Source organism: Lytechinus variegatus, chromosome 14 (genome assembly GCF_018143015.1).
Source record: "Lytechinus variegatus isolate NC3 chromosome 14, Lvar_3.0, whole genome shotgun sequence".
NCBI lineage: Eukaryota > Metazoa > Echinodermata > Echinoidea > Temnopleuroida > Toxopneustidae > Lytechinus > Lytechinus variegatus.
The window spans coordinates 24,330,462-24,352,021 of record NC_054753.1 but is presented as its reverse complement, the minus strand read 5'-3'; the positions used below and the strand labels follow the sequence as shown (position 1 = coordinate 24,352,021).

Genomic DNA, 21,560 nt, shown 5'->3' with positions numbered 1-21,560 from the left:
CTCAATATTTATTGTTTGTAATCTGTCTTGTGTCAAACGATTTGCTAAGCTGTTGGTTCCAATAGCATTAGTGATGGCAATATTCAAATGCTCATAAGTTTATCATTATTATTCTGATTTTTCTCAAACTTTCTTTTTTCTTATTCTTTGATTTTTCTGTTTCAACACAAGCCTACTCGTTCCAAAGGTTTCATTCCCCTTTAAGTATTTGAAATATATCATCATAACTTTATTTGTACAGTTCAGGTCACATGACCAAGATCAAAGGGTCAATGCACTTTACCATATTATGTTTTAATACCAAATTTTTTGAACTGACATCATAACTTTGAAAGTACGTGTGTAGGCTTTTATTTGTTATGGATGTCTTGCTGAGTCAGGTCACATGATCAAACTCAAAAGTCATTTGAAGTAGGGTCAGTGAAACTAAATGCATCTAATAATGCAATAAATGTGTGGCTTCGAATTGAGTGGCCAAGACCCCCTACTCCATTAATTCAATTTCTCTGATTCTTTCTTTCCCCTTTTTTCTTGCTTTGTTTCTCCTCTCTCCCTTTCCTTAACTTCTGTACTTTTTATTTCTTTCTTTTCATTTACACAGATGCCCCGCAGTCCCTGTCTCTCAACCATATTCTCTTTTCTCCCTCTCAAATACCATTTATATTACTGGGTACCAGTTTTCTTCACCTGGGTCGAGTTTGGCAAAGGTAGAACAACTCCTTTCAAAATGTCTGTTAGTGCCACATCAGGATTCAAACCCCAAACTGTGTGGTCTTTTGTCGGGAGACCTCCCTGCCCCACCAAACCCTAACACATCTGGCGGGTGTTCAAGTCATAAAGCTTTTCGCATGATACGAATGGCTTTATGAACGACTGGTGATACTTGCGCTCTGTGATATCCCTATGTAATTGAGTTATGACCTAAGAACATGTTCCAGAAGTAAGCCTATAATACTGAACATCTCCTTTATTTTAACTGCAGATGAAGATAAACCAGTCATCACGCTTCCAAACGAGGACAAACTCTGCCTCCCACATGATTCTGATGAAATAACACTTAATACCGATCTTAAAGAAGAAGACCTTAAACAATATTTGCCAACGTGCAAGGACGACATTGATGGGACATTAAAAGTTGATATCTCACTCTCCCTAGACGAACCTCTAACTGTTAGTGAGATACCTGTTACAGTAACATGCAAGGATAACTCTGGAAACAAACAAATTAGTGAATACACTCTTACTGTTCAAGGTAAGTACATTATTAGTGGATATTCATTCTACACTCTTGGATAATAGTGATAGTACAATAGTTCATGTACAGCTCTTTATTTGTTTCAAAAGGTCTCAATTCAGATCAGGAAAAATAACATGGTCCTGTCACATAACAGTATCAAAGACGTATGGGGGGGATGAGTAGCGGATGATTGCCTGCAATGCATGGACCTATTAGAGATGGACATTCAATGCCATAATTTGTTTGATCAAACGAGATCTGCCGCCTAGAGATTATGTACCTCTTAATGAGAACATACAGGTGTCTTGACAATAGCGACTACGAAGACGTATCTGATCATTTATAAAGGTTTTTGTCTTGTTGGTTGATGCCCTGTGTTAGAAAATGATTTTCAATCGACATGCTGTAGATTTTAAGCAGCAAAATTAAGAAGCAGACAATTTTGTGACAAAAAATATGTTATTATTTGATCCCCACACTTCATCAGCACATAATGATCTCAATAACATTGAGAGATAAATGCTCTACACGATATGAGCCATGTATCTCTGGAATATTAGGAGGAACATTTGAAAATTGGGATTAGTAGTAAAAGACAATCACAATATTGTCTCTATCTAAAAATGTAATGATAATAATACTAGGCATTTGTATAGCGCTTTCTATCAGAGAGACATCGATTGTTATTATTATTACCTGGCTTTAGCTCGAGCTGCCTTTCAGTGCTCTTGCATTCAATCCTGCCGGGTGGGTGTTTCATAAAGCGTTTCATAAGTTAAGAGCGAATTTAAGAACATGTGGTGATCCTTTGTTACGCGCTAAACCGTAAATATACCATTTACCACAAGAAAGGATTACCAGTCGTTCTTAAAGTTGCTCTTAACTTACAGACGGCTTTATGAAACACCCACCGAATACTCATTCACCTCATCTGGGTCAAGTGCAGCACAGTGTGGATAATTAATGAGTCCACTCTTCAGTGTACTCACCAGGAGGGGCCACTTACATTGACGAATGGATACCATGCGCAACCAAAAAAACACGTAAAAAGGACGTCTTTTTCACGATAGGGCACGTTACGTACGTAACGTGATAAGGGCGTCAAAAACACAAAAATAAAGAAAAAAGTGTATCTATTTCGCTAGGAAAATTACGTGTTTAGAGTCGAATTTGCGGGGATGATGAAACAAAATTAAAATGTTTTATAAAGGATGTCCTTTTTGCCCCAACACTTCTTCGTGTTTAGAGTCCGATTTGCGCGAGGTGTAGAAGGTGGGATCCTACTAAACCAAACTACTGTAAAGCCGACGACCGAAGGACCCGTAATAATAAAACATTCCTGTACTTGTTTAGGGGTTCATTTCAGGGACTATCTACCAAGAGTATCGTTTTGTTTCCAAAACTTGTTAAGGGTAGGGTTTCACACGCCAATACTTGTTAAGGGGTGCATTTTCAGAATATGGAAATAACGTGTTTAGGGTGCTTTTCGAGACCCCATGAATGAATGAATGAATGAATCTTTATTTCGTTTCAAATCCGATAACAAACAACAGTAACAACAGTAAATCAATGTGATACAGGCAAATAGCAAAGAACAAAAAGTAAATATCACAGGATAATATACATAATACATGCACTACTTTTATAAATATAAATGTAAGTAACACCCATGAGAATAGATGGAAATGAAACGTGGTGACCTACTAAAAAGCTTAGCTTGTAGACCATAGGCCACCAGAATATTAAAAAACTTACATTAGCAATCATTTAAAACATCATAGAACAAGCAAACAAAAAAAATTGTAGTAAACAAGGTACATATATATATATTTACAAAAGATACACTAAAAAGTAACAAAAGTGAAATGCAGAATGCAAACAAATCCTATTAGACCTAAACTATAAGAATCTAAAATTCAAAAAGAAGAAAGAAAAGAAGAAAAAAAAGAAAATAGGCAGAGCTCTATTTTTGCATAGATAATTGTGGAAAGAATACAATTTATAAAGTTAGACGAGATATAACAAGCAGGCATTTGTTTACTGATCTAAGTACTTCTTCAGCAAATCGGTCTTTAACTTGTTTCTATAAACACTGAGGCTAACTGATTGCTTCAAAGAAGAAGGAAGGGAATTCCAAAATTTTGGCCCAGTATAAACATGGTCGCGCATGGTATCCACTCGTGAATGGAAGTGGCCCCCCGGGTGTACTCATGAATAAAATAGCATACTTAAAGGGGAATGAAACCTTTGGAACAAGTAGGCTTTTGTCGCAACAGAAAAATCAAAGAATGAGAACAAAGAAAAATTGAGAAAAATCAGAAAAATAATGAGCATTTATGAACATTTGAATATTGCAATCACTAATGCTATGGAGATACTCCCATTGGCAATATGACAAGAATGTGTGATGTCATATGTGAACTATAACATACCCCCCAAATCTCTCTCTTTTTCTTATGGTGATACCATGGACCTATTACGAATGGACATTCAACGAGAGCATTTCATGACCACCACCTGTTTCAAGCTGTCAAATCGCTGTCTAACCCTTAACTTTCTCTTTACGCGGTTTTTACGACGACCGCCTGGGGTGATTGTTTACATAAGCTCCTTTCAGCCATTGATCGTCACCGATCAATCACTGGCCCTCTTTTGACCGAAGACAGTCATGTTTTAGCCCCAATAGGGAAAGTCCCTACATTACCTAGAATGCAATGTGTAATTCATATTCGGTGTTTCAGCTCATTATTTTAGGCTGTCTATAATGTGCGATTGTTGTCTGACCATGAAAAAAAAATCCCGTCAAATTTCATCTATCCTGTGGAATTTTATGCCCAAATGAAAATAAACTTCTGACCGAAGGTAAGCGCTACTATCGACATCAATACTGTCTGAAAAAGATGCATTTTTAATGTTTTTCTGCACATTTCTCCGTTGAATTTCAACTGCTTTTTTGCCGTAGATATACGGGTCTGCAAGGTGATGTCAATGCATTTCAAGTGTGGTTGTTTGCGATGTACGTAAAAAATGTTTCTGCGCGCCTGTTTTCTTGTTTCTGCCATCATTTTCATAGCGCTAACGTTCGCTGCTGTGCGTTGCTTTTGATAAAGTGAACGATCAACATCGCAATGGGTAGGAGCAGCGTACAATTGATTTCCGCTGTCCATCAGTGAGAGCGTGTTTTATGACTGACTTGATGGGCGTCAGCTGCCAGCTCTCTGTTTGTAAAAGGATTAGCGGTGACAGTCTTTGGCCGAAAGGAGGGGATTCGTTGAATGTCCATTTGTGATAGGTCCATGGTGATACAAACTCTTTATCCATTATGTATTCTTTAACAATCTGTATTACATGCTCCTATAGAAAGAACACATGATCTACTAATAGATGTGATAAAGAAGCAGTTGAAGTGAAATATATACTAAAGTAATGGGGAGTGTTGTTCACAAGTGACATCACACATCTTTGTAGCATTGCCAATAATGTGAGAATCTCCATAGCATTAGTGATTGCAATATTCAAATGCTCATAACTTTCTCATTATTTGTCTGGTTTTTCTCAAACATTGGTTGACCTGTTTCTTTGATTTTTCTGTTTTCACACAAGCTATCTTATTCTAACCTGTTTCATTCTCCTTTAACCATGGCAACAGGCATAAATTTGATGCACTTTGACAAAAGCGCACATCAACATTGGACATTTTTTAGTATGTGGTATTAAAATGAGCGTAATTTCTACAGCAAATTTGCATAAACCATGGGTTAAACTGATGGTTTAAAAGCCTCCTTTGTGAATTCAGGCTATTGAGGCTTGTTATGATAGGTTCCGCTTAACCCTATCTAGGCCGGGGGGGGGGGGCTCCCCCTCAACAAATTGTGCCCTATTTTTCGCCGCGCGAGATTTTATAACCGCGCCGCTCGCTGACTTTTTACTTTCAAGTCTTGCGCAACTTTTGAGACCAAATTTGCGTCACCCGGGTAGGTGGTTCCGAAATTACGCAACATTATGTAAGTGCATGCCAGACCAAAAATTGCTCAAAAACGTGATTTCACGTACAAAGTCAATGCAAATTGTGTTTTCAACCAAAATTCATAAATGCATGATTATTTTTAGTTTTGCTTGTCTAAATGTAATTATTTTATGCTTTTTATGATCACAGAAGAGTCCCCAACAAATTTCATTGAAAAAACAATGAAAAAAACAAAAGGTCAAAAAACATAGAAATACATAAGAAATTGCAAAAAACAATATAATACATAAGAAAATGATTTGATATCGCAATTTTTTTTTTTCACAAAGAGTTTCTATACCAAGAATTAGTACATTTGGAGCTTTATTTAGGGAGTTAGAGGAAAAGTATGATTTTGCATACTAATTACGCATAAATTAGCATTATCACGTATTAGCAATTCCCATGAAATAAATATACGATCTTGTAGATTATGTCCCAGGCAATCCGCGTGCCAATTTTCGGCGCGATTGCGCGGTCGACGGCTGAGATCTCGGCCATATGAACTCCCAAAATACCCCGGCCTAGATAGGGTTAAGTTTTGGGTAAATTTTTTTTTTTTATTTTTCATTTATGCTTTTTGATGTGTAAATTCTTTAGATTTTCATTTCAGTTGTTTCATTGAATTTTGTTGCCTTCATTTCTGCGGTTGTTACAACATGTGGAAATGTCTTTTTTCCAAAGTAGTGTTTTAATTTTGTGTGAATTTAAATTTCCATGCTTTTTAATGTTATATAAATAGTGTTTCATCATATTTTTATGAATATTACTTAATTTTTTGTCTTGCCTGAGCAAAGTTTGACAGTTACCTCTTAAATACTTTTCCTGTTGGTCTGTTTTTTTTCTGTTAACCACAGATCGAGGTATTTATTCACAATATATGCAAAAAAATTAAAGTTCAATTTAACAATACAGTTTTTTTATCTCTTTTTTTTCCAATATTGCAAACTTTCTATTTTGTTTACGTAAACTCAAACTAGAGCTTAAAATCAGTCCATAAAAAATTGGAATTTATATTTTTTACCTTTGAATATAATTTTGATTGATGATGAATTTGACAATAACACGAAAAAGATTAAATATAAGATGGCTGAAATTTTGCAAAATACTATACAGATATTGCCTACCTCCCCAAAGGAGTTGTATTTTTCCCAGAGGGAAAATATTTTCCCAAGGGAAAAATATAGCTCTGGAGAGGACTCAGAGGAGTTGAAATGTTACTTTTGTATTAAAAAAATAGACCAGGGGGCCGTTTCATAAAGCTGTTCGTAAGTTAAGAGTGACTTTAAGAACGACTGGTGATCCTTTCTTACGCGCTAAACCGTCGCCAATGAATATAGCATATACTACAAGAAAGGATCACCAGTCGTTCTTAAAGTCGCTCTTAACTTACGAACAGCTTTATGAAACACCCACCTGGCAATATCTTTTATATTATAGCCTATGTGGATTCACAATCAGAGATTGCATTCATCATCTGGCTCTCTGATTAACCCGAAATTCTCGCTGAATTTCACTTATTATTTTTGCCTCCAATTCTTTGATTTTTTATAAATTAGTGAGCATAATTAGGAAGATCTCTGTAGTTACCTTATCTGAAGCATTAGTAAGGTCTTCCTCAAGATCAGACACATTCTTTCTGGTGATTGTTAGTTCAGATTTTATGTTTTATCTTTACCATTCAGCTGCTTGAGATTCTTTCATGAAGGAAGCCAGTTCAGCTGGAAACGCAGCCGCTCCTGTAGCACCACAGTCCTCATCCAATGACATGTCTTTCGTAGCAGATCTAGTGCTAGCAAACTGGTCACTTTCATTTGAAATCACATTTCTGTTCTTATTTGAAGCAGTCTGCTGTGATTTACTCTTCTACTGGGTCCGAAGGTCGTACTGTCTTGGTACTTTCTCCATTTTCGAAGTTATCAGTCAAAATTCTTATAATTATCACCTGATTTTGTTTGTTTTGTCGAGAGCTCAAATATGTGTGTGTTTACCAGGAAGCCATAACCGGAAGTTATTTATCTATCAGAATTTTTTTTCCTCGCCTGCTTTCTTACATAACTGATTTTTGTATGAAAAAACTTTTATTTTTACAGACTGTCAAAAGCCACGACTATCAAATCCTACCGAGCTGGAATTTTGTGCTGATTACGGGGGAAATACCATAAGTTTCAGTGAAGATAATTTCCCTACTCCACTGTGCTCCGATGCTGTTGATAAGAGTCCTGTGATTGAATTTGTAGATGATCAGAGCAGGGTCTTTTCAGTTGGAGAGCGTAACATCACTGTAGTTTGCACAGATGCTGCTGGATTGAAGGATGAGTTAACATACACTGTCCAAGTAAACGGTGAGTGACCTTTCTATTATACAAATAGCGCATGGCACTATGTGCGTTAGAGTAAAATGCAGTGCACTCAAGGTTTCTTTAAATTGATGCGCTTCTGCACACTTACTTTGGTTTACATCAAGTTATGATAAATTTGATGAAATTTCTATGTGCTTTAAAAAGAAGAATAAAAAGAATGGAGAAGAAAGAAAAGCCTGTTCATAGAGGAGCAAAAATATAATCAATTAATAGGTACATGTATATCTTATTAAAAAAAAAGGAATGTCTTCAAAAGGGACTTTAATAAAGGATTCTACATAATTAGCTTGTTTCACAATATCGGGTAATTTATTTCATAGTTCAGCAGAGGACATTTTGAATGAACGAGCGTTGTCGATTTGAGTGTTAATTTTAAGCATTGCTTGCACTGACCAGAATAGAAATCAATAAAACTGCATGGCTGCATGAAATTTGGGGAAGGGGTAGCCTAGGGGAAGAGACCCTTATTCATTTCGCCTTTTTTGAGAGGAGGGGGAGATTGGAGAAGGGAAAGGCTTAAAAAGTCAATATAAAACTGATACATGTATGTTGGGTTTATCGTCAGAATAATCCAGGGGGGGCGTTTCATCAACATTTTTGTCCGACAAGTTGTCAGATTTGACAACTTTTCTAGTTTTTGATTGGCTGAGAAGCACTGTTACCATGGTAACTGTCGGATATAACAGGACTTGTCGGATAAAATCCTTTCATGAAACGCTCAGGTGTACAGTCAATGCAATATGAAATTACTATAGGAACACATGTACATTGTTCTACTGCTATGACCATTCCCCCCCCCCCCCCCCCCGAGTAAGTAAAACATACATTTCTTATCATTTGATAATTAAAAATGTGAAGTATGATGAAACTTTTATGATATAAAAAAGCTTTTACATAAAAGTACCAAGAAAATTATGCCTTTGAAAATCATACAGCACTGGTAAATGTTAATGTGTAATGTCAGTTACCGACTAGTAATTTTGATAAAACTGTTGGAATCAAAGAAAAGAATTAAGAAAAAGATTTTTTTTTCCTTGTAATGTTCCTAGAATCTCAGGTATACTTCTACATCAAGCTCACTTTCATTTGAAGCCCTGCACAGAAGATACAATTCAATGATTCCACACATTTGACTTCCATGTGTTAACTCAATGTCAGTTACCAGCATGGTCTTGGAAAAAATTATCATAGCCCCCAATAGACAAAATCAAATTGTTTAATATTTTGACACATCTTAACCTAGTAACTTAGGTATACCCGGTATTTACATATTCAAATTATTACTCTACACGGACATGAGATATTTCAATTTCACTGAACACCCTGAAATTGCATGTCCTTCGGCGTAATGTCAGTTACCAACACATTTTTGCTTGCTGATGCGTAAAAAAATTTGGTTACATAGAAAAATTTAGTATCAGAGTATACAGCAAGGTTCACTTTATTAACTCTATCAAAAGTAAACTCCCATCATTTGTTGTTTTAGAGATAAACACAATGAAAAGTGTGAAAACATTGTGCCGTGTAACGTCAGTTACCGTGAAAATGCCCAAAGTCAAATTTATCATTTTTTCCTGTATATTTACAACAAAAATCTTCTGGAAGAATATATTGACAATCTTGAAACAACGGAGTAAAATTCCGGTCCGGATCAAGACCAATGACATCATCATTAGTTATGTTCTTCAGAGTCTGTGTAACTTGTGTTATCAATTCTGTGTCATCATGTTCAACAGAATCAAGAATGTTTTCAATAAATTCTATGTTGTCAGAAATGTGATTAAATGGGAAAATATACCTAGACATTCATAGCATATCCAATCAGTTGGGTATCTTTGATACCAATGCGCAATTATCTGCATGATATTTCAAACAGTTAGTGCATTATACACCAGTACCGTCTATACAGTCACAAGTACATTCATTGAACTTTAAATTGTTGATCATTTACATACTGATCAAAGCGTACCAATCCCAACCAAACCTGTATGGCTACATGTAAATAGAATAAGAACTAATGGAAATGCATTGAGCATTTTGGGCGAGAAACATCTAAAAATGGTAATAAAACCAATCAAGTGTAGTAATAAAAAAGTGCACATTTTGAAAGAGAACCAACAACCATAAAACAATGGAGATAAAAACAAGAATAGAGAAACAAGAAAACAAGAAATACCTTTATTTTCCAGAATGAATAAAAAAGCGTGAAGTTTCCCTTGCAAGTGCGATGATGGTGATTTAACACCGCGCAACGAAAGTCCGAAACTATTTTGCGACTTTGAGGGGCTTCAAGACGGTGGCCTCAACGATGCACTAAAAATTATCTTTGGTATCTTTTCATAAATTATAGTTTGTAATAAAAAAACGATTTTGTTCTTGAAGATCGCATACCAGTTATGTACTTGATATGTTTTCCGTTGCATTTTCAAAGAGTGAAGGGTGTAAATGTGAATCGGTGGATCTGAAATCATACCTCCCAACGCTCTCCTCGTCTCGTGTACAATTCATTTTTCTTTTATCTCTCTTTCCCTCCAAAATAGCTATGGTACCGACTACTGTTCATCACAATGAGAAAAAGTAAATCATTTTCATCTATAAAATTGTAACATCCAAATTAAAAGTGTTTTATTATGTTCTTCCTTTTTATTCATTTTTTAACCGTTCTGGGTTTTTCACAACCGAAAAAAATTAATAAATAAATCATGAAAGATTTGTATCACGTTTTGTCTCTATCTTTTTAATCGTTTATTTAAATAGTAGAGGTGTTGGAGTCAGAAGGAGGTGTCAGTCCATAAATTTGTAATTTTTTTTTTTTGGGGGGGCGGATCACTCCCTCCCACATTCAGCTCATCCCCTCCATTATCAAAAACGCCCAGCGGCCACTGTTATTTATACATCTTTTTCAAATATTTTGGTGTTGATGCTCACCAGAGTAAGCGCCCCAAAGGTATGTTTGCCGTAAAGAAAAATATAAGGTGAAACTGTCTTTTTTCCTTTATATGTATCCTTTTCTTCTATGCTATTCGCCAGAAAAAAAAGAAAAGGAAAAAGAAACTGACGAAATAGTAGGAAAATTTATAACATTTTTTTAAGGGGGGTGGGTAGGTGGAAGATTGAGAGGGATTTGTCGGGACACGCCAAACAAACATGCTTTTTATAGATGGATTCCTCACCGTAAATTCTCATTTTATTTCCTTAATTTCCGATGAGGAAACTTTTAATTCATTATTAGTTTTAGCTATCGTATTTCTATATCCCCTCCCGTCTACACCTTGTTTTCTCTTAGTTCTCATTTAAATTATATCTGTATCGTCGTCCTTCTCCCCGATTTGGATGACGAGGTATAATACCTGCCTCATCCCCCTCTATCCATTCTCCCTAATTTTTTCTTCTCAGTACCTTGTCATTTTACATTACATCTAACCCCCCTCTCTCTTCATAAATCGTTCCGAGAGTAGGCTATGCCTTGATTTTGCCAACTTGTAATGATCGGGGATTATTGCATTTGTGAGCCTCTCATCCTATTGCATCGTGTCCATCATGTCGAAAATTCAGGGGGGGGGGGTTCTTCCTGATTCTCTCAAAGTCTCAAAAAAACTTTTAAAACTATTATTGTAACTGTCATTTCACAATAAATTTTATATAATCTTCCATTTTCTATATCAATGACATGGGTAGGTATCTATCGCAAAAGAAAATATGATGATAATGATCATCGTATAAAAATGCATGACTAAACTATTTTTTGTGAACTTAGGGCTTAGGGTTAAGGCAAGACAGAGGCCTCCATCCTTCACTAAAACTATTTTATTTAGATTTTTTTGGTAAATTATGTCTCATTTAATTTGATTTTCCACGCAGCTATTGTAATAGTAAAATAATTTTCTTTGCGCATCAGTATTCGATTTGTAATATCCTGAAATTATTTCAGAGTTACATGTGTAAAAATGACTAAAATTGTAAATCTGAAACCATACCTCCCGACTCTCTCCTTGTCACTCTCTACTTTCTTTTCTTTGTCTTACTTCCCTCAAAAAGAGCCATGCTAGCAACTACTGAAAGTAATATAATTTATTTTTTCTTGAATAAAATATAATATCCGCTTTCAAAAGAGTTTTTTATTTGTTCTTTCGTGTTGTTCTATTTTTGATTTGTCTCCTTGATTTCACAACCGAAAACACATGAAGTAATCATGGTAATAAATAAATCATTAAAACAAATCATAATAGTTAGAATTTATTTTATACCTACATCGCTAACAACCACTTACAAAATGCATTGACCTCACCGTGCAGATCAGCATATCTACAGCAAAAAAGCAGTTAAAATTTGACGGAGAAATGTGAAAAAAATACATTAAAAATGCATCTTTTTCGGACAGTATTGATGCCGATAGTCGCGCTCACCTTAGGTCAGAAGTTGATTTTCATTTTGATTTGGGCGTAAAATTCCAGAGGATTGGCGAAATTTAATAGGATTTGTTTTCTGATGATCAGACGACAATTTTGCATAATATTGACAGCATTAAATAATATATTGAAAACTGGAAATAAATTGCGCATTGCATTAAAGGTAATGCAGGGACTTTCTCTGATCGCAGCAATCAAGCTTATGATGAGGCGTTAGCGGAGTTGAATAGAGCGTCTCTTTCTATCACCGATTGTGAAATCTCGCACCATTGCACGAATAAGAATATTCACTATTTGTGTTGTACAACGCCTCGGAATTTAGCGAAAATATGAAAATACAAGAGTTTATCCCTGTAGTAATCTATAAAAAGGGACCAAAACACTGAAAGCGGAAAGAAAAACTCCAAAAGCGCACATGACCTTGGGCAGCATTGCGCATTTAGCCAGCAGGCTTAATTAAATGGTATTGTGATGTCACCTCCTAAAGCCGTGCAATGGTACATTTTGACGGTACATTTTGGATGGTCAGTCTTTTGTGCAACGGTATGAATGTTTGACATTCAGCCTTCCATTCGCTCAAGTACAACAAGCTAAGTAGGTGTCGTACAATATCCAAATAGCAAATGGGCACAAGTGCTGTCATGGTGTCAAGATTTCACATGAGGTGAAAGAAAATGCTCTATTTAAAGAGTCATTAGCAGAGTTGAATAGTCTCTTTCTTTCACTGAATGTAAAATGTCGCACTATTGCCCAAATAAGAATATTTGCTATTTGTGTTGTACAACTCCTTAAAAGTTTAATAAAATTTGAACAATAATATATTTTTTCCTCTGTTAATCTATGAAAATAAGAGAAAAAATTTTGAAGCGAAAGGAAAATCCTTTCAAATGCACATCCAATCTACAATGACAACGTGCATTTAGGCAGAAGCCTTATGCGTCTTGAATCTGCAAGTATGAAATGCATTTGCACACGGGTACCTCAGCACCTAAATATTCCAAATATGCAAAAAATAAAGTCGGTTCATGTGCTTGATTTTTTGCTATCGAGCTTTGAAATTCACCCAATATCACCCAATATGAAGTTCTTGAGAAATGCGCTTTCACAAGTTTTGGACATTAATAGAAGTCATAGGGTTACTACTTTGAGTTTAAAAGTCTATTACTCGGTCAGAAATTATGTAAATTACATCAATTTTACAATATAATTCAGAACTGCATCCTTAAGATGAATTATTCATATTGCTGTGTGATTACCCTTTTGAAATTTTTACGGGAAAGTTATTCATGCAAAATTTATTCATAAATCATGGAAAATGCCTCTTCGTCATTTGTTGATCAATTTTTTATTTTTGTTCTTTCATCTGTTAGAGCTGCATGAGGTTCACCAAACTTCTAAACAGAATTTTGAAAATTTCACTTGAAAAATTGTTATGCTAATTTATGCCAAATTAATTCATGCCTATTTTTCAAAATTCACATAAAATGCTTTTTCTTCTTTGTCGGCTGATTTTGATTTTTTTCTTCCATCTAGTAGAGCATCATGAGGTTCACCAAACTTCTACACAGAATTTTGACATTTTTGCTTTTGTTCTTTCTCTCCTTCCATTATCTTTTTTTTTCATTCTCTCCTCACTTCATTTTTTCCTCCCTCTCTTTCCTCCTTTCTTTCATTCTTTATTCTATATTTCCTTCTTATTCTTTCTTTCCCTCCCTCCCTTCCTTCCTCCTTATTGTTTTTCTTCTTTGTTTATTTCTTTCTTTCTTTCAGAGAACAAAGGAAATATTTTTCCTTATATTTGATTATATTTTTTCTTCCATCTAGTAGAGCTTTATGAGGTTCACCAAACTTTTCCACAGAATTTTGACATATTTCCTGGAAAGTAATTTATGCTAATATATGCAAAATTTATTCATAAATCACAGAAAATGCCGCTTCTTCTCTATTTGTTGACCAATTTTTATTTTTTATCCGTCTGGTAGAGCTGCATGAGGTTCACCAAACTTGTACACAGAATTTTGAAATTTTGACTAAAAAATTACTTATGCTAATTTATTTGATTTTTTTTCATAATAAATGCTTCTTTATTATTTGTTGGCAATATTTTTTTTTTGGCATCCATCTGGTATAGCTACATGAGGGTCACCAAACTTCCACACAGAATTTTGAAATATGACTAGAAAATTGTGCTAATTAATGCAAAATTTATCCATAAAAAAAAATGCCTTTTCTCCTTCATTTGTTGAACAATTTCAAATTTGTTTGCTTTATATTATACATGTACATGTAGCTTTAGGTAGGGATACACTTTTGGACCAAAATGGATTCAACAACATTGGAACCTGAATTGTCTGAAAAAAAAAACAATTTATAAGTGAACTTAAGTGGACCAACATGGCTTTCTAATTTGTTTTCCATATAGTATTCGTATAGACAAATATTACTATACAACTTATGTCTTTGTGTAGAAATGAAAACTTTTGAGAGGAAATGTACAGTAAGAGAATTTGCTCCTTGTTTTTGGTTGATACTCTAAATCATTAAAAGAAAGATAAGTGCAAGTAGTTGCATGAGACACTGATTGAGGAGAAAGTCTGTTAAACCAAAGTCAATTTTCACAATATCAGTATATAGATCTTGATCTGGTTTATATATACAGGTATATTATGTTATCAACTGAACTTTGAAAAATCATGAAATCTAAGCTGAAAAAAAACAATGTTCACACTGAACATCACAAATAATCACATGATGGACAGTGCATTATTATTGCTGGTAACACGATACCACATTGTGCTCAAATTTCTTGTTGTTTTGCTAATTTCTCAGCAATTATACACAATTCTCCAAAATCCTTTGACAGATATTTATTTTTATTCATGTATACATGCGTGCATCTAGGTGTTCATTCGATTGGATTCTGTTCAAACTCATTTTGAAATCATTACCACTACTTGCATTTATCTATATGAGAAGTTTTTCTTTTTTTCCTCTGGCATGCATTTTTACTAAACTGATATTGGTAAACTTTTATTTTTACAGACTGTGAAAATCCAACACTATCAGAGCCAGAAGAGCTGGAATTTTGTGCTGATGAGGGAAGAACCAAAACATTCGATGCAGATAGTTTCCCTTCTCCAGTGTGTAATGATTTTATTGATACTGATCTTGATGTTGAATTGGATGATACCAACAGTGTCTTTTCATATGGAGATCGTATCATCACTGCAGTTTGCACAGATGATGCTGGATTGAATGATACTTTAAAATACACTATCACCATTAAGGGTAAGTGATCATTGTATTTCTCACTGGCGTACAGATGTAGGGAGGAGGGTTCACAGAAATTTTGGGCTTACAGGACATTAAAAAAGTATTCTATTCAGCCAGTTAGTATTGATATAAAACAGAAAATCAAATATTGGTTTAGAGCAGATCACAACAGCCAGGGTGATCAGATGTCCCATATTTTGCTCCTTTTTCCCCCGACAACCCTTCCCAGGACGCCTATCTGTCTCTATTTCATAACATTGAACAAAATGTAGTTAATACATTGAAATGTGACAAATTTCATCAAATAACCAAAATATGACGAAGCAGAGACAACAATAAAATTGATAATAAACTTTTGCCAGTTCTGTGGAGATTTTCTTGCTAGCCCAATACATTGCAATGGAACTGGCCTCCTGCCTGTGGCAGCCAAGCTAGGCATGACGGATGGCCGTGGCAGATTCAATTGGTGCAAACAATGACATGATAAACAGTTTTTTCCACCTAAATAATCTCAAAATTGGCAAGAAATTTGGATTCTTAGATTAAAATTATTGAGCTTTCTTAAGTAGATCTATTTGTTTCAGCTTTGGTGTTGAGTCTTGTTGTGTATGATGCTGCGATGTTTCATCTAATATTTGAATTGAAAATGGTTCACTTTGAAATTTATATTCTTTCCAAAACATGTTAGTTTTTAAAAATTATTTTTTTTTTGAAAATAACACCAAATATAATTTTTGTTAGACGATTGGATTTTTTTGTTTGCTTAAAGTTTGAAATTTTTTTCCTATTTCTTCTTTTCTATCCTTCTATCTTTCTATTCTTCATCCTTCCTGTTTACCCTTTTTTGTTCCATCTATCTTTTTATCCTATCAATCTTTCCTGATCCTTTCTTTCTCTTTCTCTCTTTGTTCATTTTTCTGTCTTACCTTCTTTCTCTTACCTGCCTTCTTTATCAAATTTCCTTTTGTGTACTTCCTTCATACTTTCATTCCTTAATCTTTTTTGCTTCCTTCTCCTTCCTCTCCTTTTTCTCTTTGTTCTTTCTCTCCTTCCATTATCTTTTTTTTTCATTCTCTCCTCCCTTTATTTTTTCCTCCCTCTCTTTCCTCCTTTTTTTATTCTTTATTCTATTTTTTCTTTTTATTCTTTCTGTAAAATTGGATTCTGTTCAAACTCATTTTAAAATCATTACCACTACTTGCATTTGTCTATATTAGAAGTTTTTCTTTTTTTTCCTCTGGCATGCTTTCTTACAAAACTGTTATTGGTAAACTTTTATTTTTACAGACTGTGAAAATCCAACACTATCAGAGCCAGAAGAGCTGGAATTTTGTGCTGAGGATGGGGGAAATACCAAAAGTTTCAGTGAAGATAATTTCCCTACTCCACTGTGCACCGATGCTGTTGATGAGAGTCCTGTGATTGAATTTGTAGGTAATCAGAGCAGGGTCTTTTCAGTTGGGGAGCGTAGCATCACTGTAGTTTGCACAGATGCTGCTGGATTGAAGGATAAGTTAACATACACTGTCCAAGTAAACGGTGAGTGACCTTTCTATTATACAAATAGCGCATGGCACTATGTGCGTTAGAGTAAAATGCAGTGCACTCAAGGTTTCTTTAAATTGATGCGCTTCTGCACACTTACTTTGGTTTACATCAAGTTATGATAAATTTGATGAAATTTCTATTTGCTTTAGAAAGAAGAATAAAAAGAATGGAGAAGAAAGAAAAGCCTGTTCACAGAGGAGCAAAAATATAATCAATTAATAGGTACATGTATATCTTACTTAAGAAAAAGGAATGTCTTCAAAAGGGACTTTAATAAAGGATTCTACATAATTAGCTTGTTTAACAATATCGGTAATTTATTTCAAAGTTCAGCAGAGGACATTTTGAATGAACGAGCGTTGTCGATTTGAGTGTTAATTTTAAGCATTGCTTGCACTGACCAGAATAGAAATCAATAAAACTGCATGGCTGCATGAAATTTGGGGGAGGGGTAGCCTAGGGAAGAGACCCTTATTCATTTCGCCTTTTTTGAGAGGAGGGGGAGATTGGAGAAGGGAAAGGCTTAAAAAGTCAATATAAAACTGATACATGTATGTTGGGTTTATCGTCAGAATAATCCAGGGGGGGCGTTTCATCAACATTTTTGTCCGACAAGTTGTCAGATTTGACAACTTTTCTAGTTTTTGATTGGCTGAGAAGCACTGTTACCATGGTAACTGTCGGATATAACAGGACTTGTCGGATAAAATCCTTTCATGAAACGCTCAGGTGTACAGTCAATGCAATATGAAATTACTATAGGAACACATGTACATTGTTCTACTGCTATGACCATTCCCCCCCCCCCCCCCCCGAGTAAGTAAAACATACATTTCTTATCATTTGATAATTAAAAATGTGAAGTATGATGAAACTTTTATGATATAAAAAAGCTTTTACATAAAAGTACCAAGAAAATTATGCCTTTGAAAATCATACAGCACTGGTAAATGTTAATGTGTAATGTCAGTTACCGACTAGTAATTTTGATAAAACTGTTGGAATCAAAGAAAAGAATTAAGAAAAAGATTTTTTTTCCTTTAATGTTCCTAAAATCTCAGGTATACTTCTACATCAAGCTCACTTTCATTTGAAGCCCTGCACAGAAGATACAATTCAATGATTCCACACATTTGACTTCCATGTGTTAACTCAATGTCAGTTACCAGCATGGTCTTGGAAAAATTATCATAGCCCCCAATAGACAAAATCAAATTGTTTAATATTTTGACACATCTTAACCTAGTAACTTAGGTATACCCGGTATTTACATATTCAAATTATTACTCTACACGGACATGAGATATTTCAATTTCACTGAACACCCTGAAATTGCATGTCCTTCGGCGTAATGTCAGTTACCAACACATTTTTTGCTTGCTGATGCGTAAAAAAATTTGGTTACATAGAAAAATTTAGTATCAGAGTATACAGCAAGGTTCACTTTATTAACTCTATCAAAAGTAAACTCCCATCATTTGTTGTTTTAGAGATAAACACAATGAAAAGTGTGAAAACATTGTGCCGTGTAACGTCAGTTACCGTGAAAATGCCCAAAGTCAAATTTATCATTTTTTCCTGTATATTTACAACAAAAATCTTCTGGAAGAATATATATGACAATCTTGAAACAACGGAGTAAAATTCCGGTCCGGATCAAGACCAATGACATCATCATTAGTTATGTTCTTCAGAGTCTGTGTAACTTGTGTTATCAATTCTGTGTCATCATGTTCAACAGAATCAAGAATGTTTCAATAAATTCTATGTTGTCAGAAATGTGATTAAATGGGAAAATATACCTAGACATTCATAGCATATCCAATCAGTTGGGTATCTTTGATACCAATGCGCAATTATCTGCATGATATTTCAAACAGTTAGTGCATTATACACCAGTACCGTCTATACAGTCACAAGTACATTCATTGAACTTTAAATTGTTGATCATTTACATACTGATCAAAGCGTACCAATCCCAACCAAACCTGTATGGCTACATGTAAATAGAATAAGAACTAATGGAAATGCATTGAGCATTTTTGGCGAGAAACATCTAAAAATGGTAATAAAACCAATCAAGTGTAGTAATAAAAAAGTGCACATTTTGAAAGAGAACCAACAACCATAAAACAATGGAGATAAAAACAAGAATAGAGAAACAAGAAAACAAGAAATACCTTTATTTTCCAGAATGAATAAAAAAGCGTGAAGTTTCCCTTGCAAGTGCGATGATGGTGATTTAAACACCGCGCAACGAAAGTCCGAAACTATTTTGCGACTTTGAGGGGCTTCAAGACGGTGGCCTCAACGATGCACTAAAAATTATCTTTGGTATCTTTTCATAAATTATAGTTTGTAATAAAAAAACGATTTTGTTCTTGAAGATCGCATACCAGTTATGTACTTGATATGTTTTCCGTTGCATTTTCAAAGAGTGAAGGGTGTAAATGTGAAATCGGTGGATCTGAAATCATACCTCCCAACGCTCTCCTCGTCTCGTGTACAATTCATTTTCTTTTATCTCTCTTTCCCTCCAAAATAGCTATGGTACCGACTACTGTTCATCACAATGAGAAAAAGTAAATCATTTTCATCTATAAAATTGTAACATCCAAATTAAAAGTGTTTTAATTATGTTCTTCCTTTTTATTCATTTTTTAACCGTTCTGGGTTTTTCACAACCGAAAAAAATTAATAAATAAATCATGAAAGATTTGTATCACGTTTTGTCTCTATCTTTTTAATCGTTTATTTAAATAGTAGAGGTGTTGGAGTCAGAAGAGGTGTCAGTCCATAAATTGTAATTTTTTTTTTTTTTGGGGGGGGGCGGATCACTCCCTCCCACATTCAGCTCATCCCCTCCATTATCAAAAACGCCCAGCGGCCACTGTTATTTATACATCTTTTTCAAATATTTTGGTGTTGATGCTCACCAGAGTAGCGGCCCAAAGGTATGTTTGCCGTAAAGAAAAATATAAGGTGAAACTGTCTTTTTTCCTTTATATGTATCCTTTTCTTCTATGCTATTCGCCAGAAAAAAAAGAAAAGGAAAAAGAAACTGACGAAATAGTAGGAAAATTTATAACATTTTTTTAAGGGGGGTGGGTAGGTGGAAGATTGAGAGGGATTTGTCGGGACAAAGAACACGCCAAACAAACATGCTTTTTATAGATGGATTCCTCACCGTAAATTCTCATTTTATTTCCTTAATTTCCGATGAGGAAACTTTTAATTCATTATTAGTTTTAGCTATCGTATTTCTATATCCCCTCCCGTCTACACCTTGTTTTCTCTTAGTTCTCATTTAAATTATATCTGTATCGTCGTCCTTCTCCCCGATTTGGATGACGAGGTATAATACCTGCCTCATCCCCCTCTATCCATTCTCCCTAATTTTTTCTTCTCAGTACCTTGTCATTTACATTACATCTAACCCCCCTCTCTCTTCATAAATCGTTCCGAGAGTAGGCTATGCCTTGATTTTGCCAACTTGTAATGATCGGGGATTATTGCATTTGTGAGCCTCTCATCCTATTGCATCGTGTCCATCATGTCGAAAATTCAGGGGGGGGGGTTCTTCCTGATTCTCTCAAAGTCTCAAAAAAACTTTTAAAACTATTATTGTAACTGTCATTTCACAATAAATTTTATATAATCTTCCATTTTCTATATCAATGACATGGGTAGGTATCTATCGCAAAAGAAAATATGATGATAATGATCATCGTATAAAAATGCATGACTAAACTATTTTTTTGTGAACTTAGGGCTTAGGGTTAAGGCAAGACAGAGGCCTCCATCCTTCACTAAAACTATTTTATTTAGATTTTTTTGGTAAATTATGTCTCATTTAATTTGATTTTCCACGCAGCTATTGTAATAGTAAAATAATTTTCTTTGCGCATCAGTATTCGATTTGTAATATCCTGAAATTATTTCAGAGTTACATGTGTAAAAATGACTAAAATTGTAAATCTGAAACCATACCTCCCGACTTCTCTCCTTGTCACTCTCTACGTTTCTTTCTTGTCTTACTTCCCTCAAAAAGAGCCATGCTAAGCAACTACTGAAAGTAATAAAATTTATTTTTTCTTGAATAAAATATAATATCCGCTTTCAAAAGAGTTTTTTATTTGTTCTTTCGTGTTGTTCTATTTTGATTTGTCTCCTTGATTTCACAACCGAAAACACATGAAGTAATCATGGTAATAAATAAATCATTAAAACAAATCATAATAGTTAGAATTTATTTTATACCTACATCGCTAACAACCTCTTACAAAATGCATTGACCTCACCGTGCAGATCAGCATATCTACAGCAAAAAAGCAGTTAAAATTTGACGGAGAAATGTGAAAAAAATACATAAAAAATGCATCTTTTTCGACAGTATTGATGCCGATAGTCGCGCTCACCTTAGGTCAGAAGTTGATTTTCATTTTGATTTGGGCGTAAAATTCCAGAGGATTGCGAAATTTAATAGGATTTGTTTTCTGATGATCAGACGACAATTTTGCATAATATTGACAGCATTAAATAATATATTGAAAACTGGAAATAAATTGCGCATTGCATAAAAGGTAATGCAGGGAACTTTCTCTGATCGCAGCAATCAAGCTTATGATGAGGCGTTAGCGAGTTGAATAGAGCGTCTCTTTCTATCACCGATTGTGAAATCTCGCACCATTGCACGAATAAGAATATTCACTATTTGTGTTGTA

At 34.7% G+C, this 21,560-nt stretch overlaps 1 protein-coding gene across 3 annotated transcripts in view; it reads left to right on the top strand.

The window, feature by feature from the left end:
* LOC121427776 overlaps positions 1 to 21,560 on the top strand; it is a 54,701-nt gene that overhangs the window by 18,082 nt on the left and 15,059 nt on the right. For all 3 annotated transcript variants that reach the window (XM_041624332.1, XM_041624333.1, XM_041624334.1), the window contains exons 3-6: positions 983 to 1,252; positions 7,337 to 7,588; positions 15,058 to 15,303; positions 16,576 to 16,827. In XM_041624332.1, coding sequence (XP_041480266.1) covers positions 983 to 1,252; positions 7,337 to 7,588; positions 15,058 to 15,303; positions 16,576 to 16,827 — 1,020 coding nt within the window. The remainder of the gene's footprint in view (positions 1 to 982; positions 1,253 to 7,336; positions 7,589 to 15,057; positions 15,304 to 16,575; positions 16,828 to 21,560) is intronic.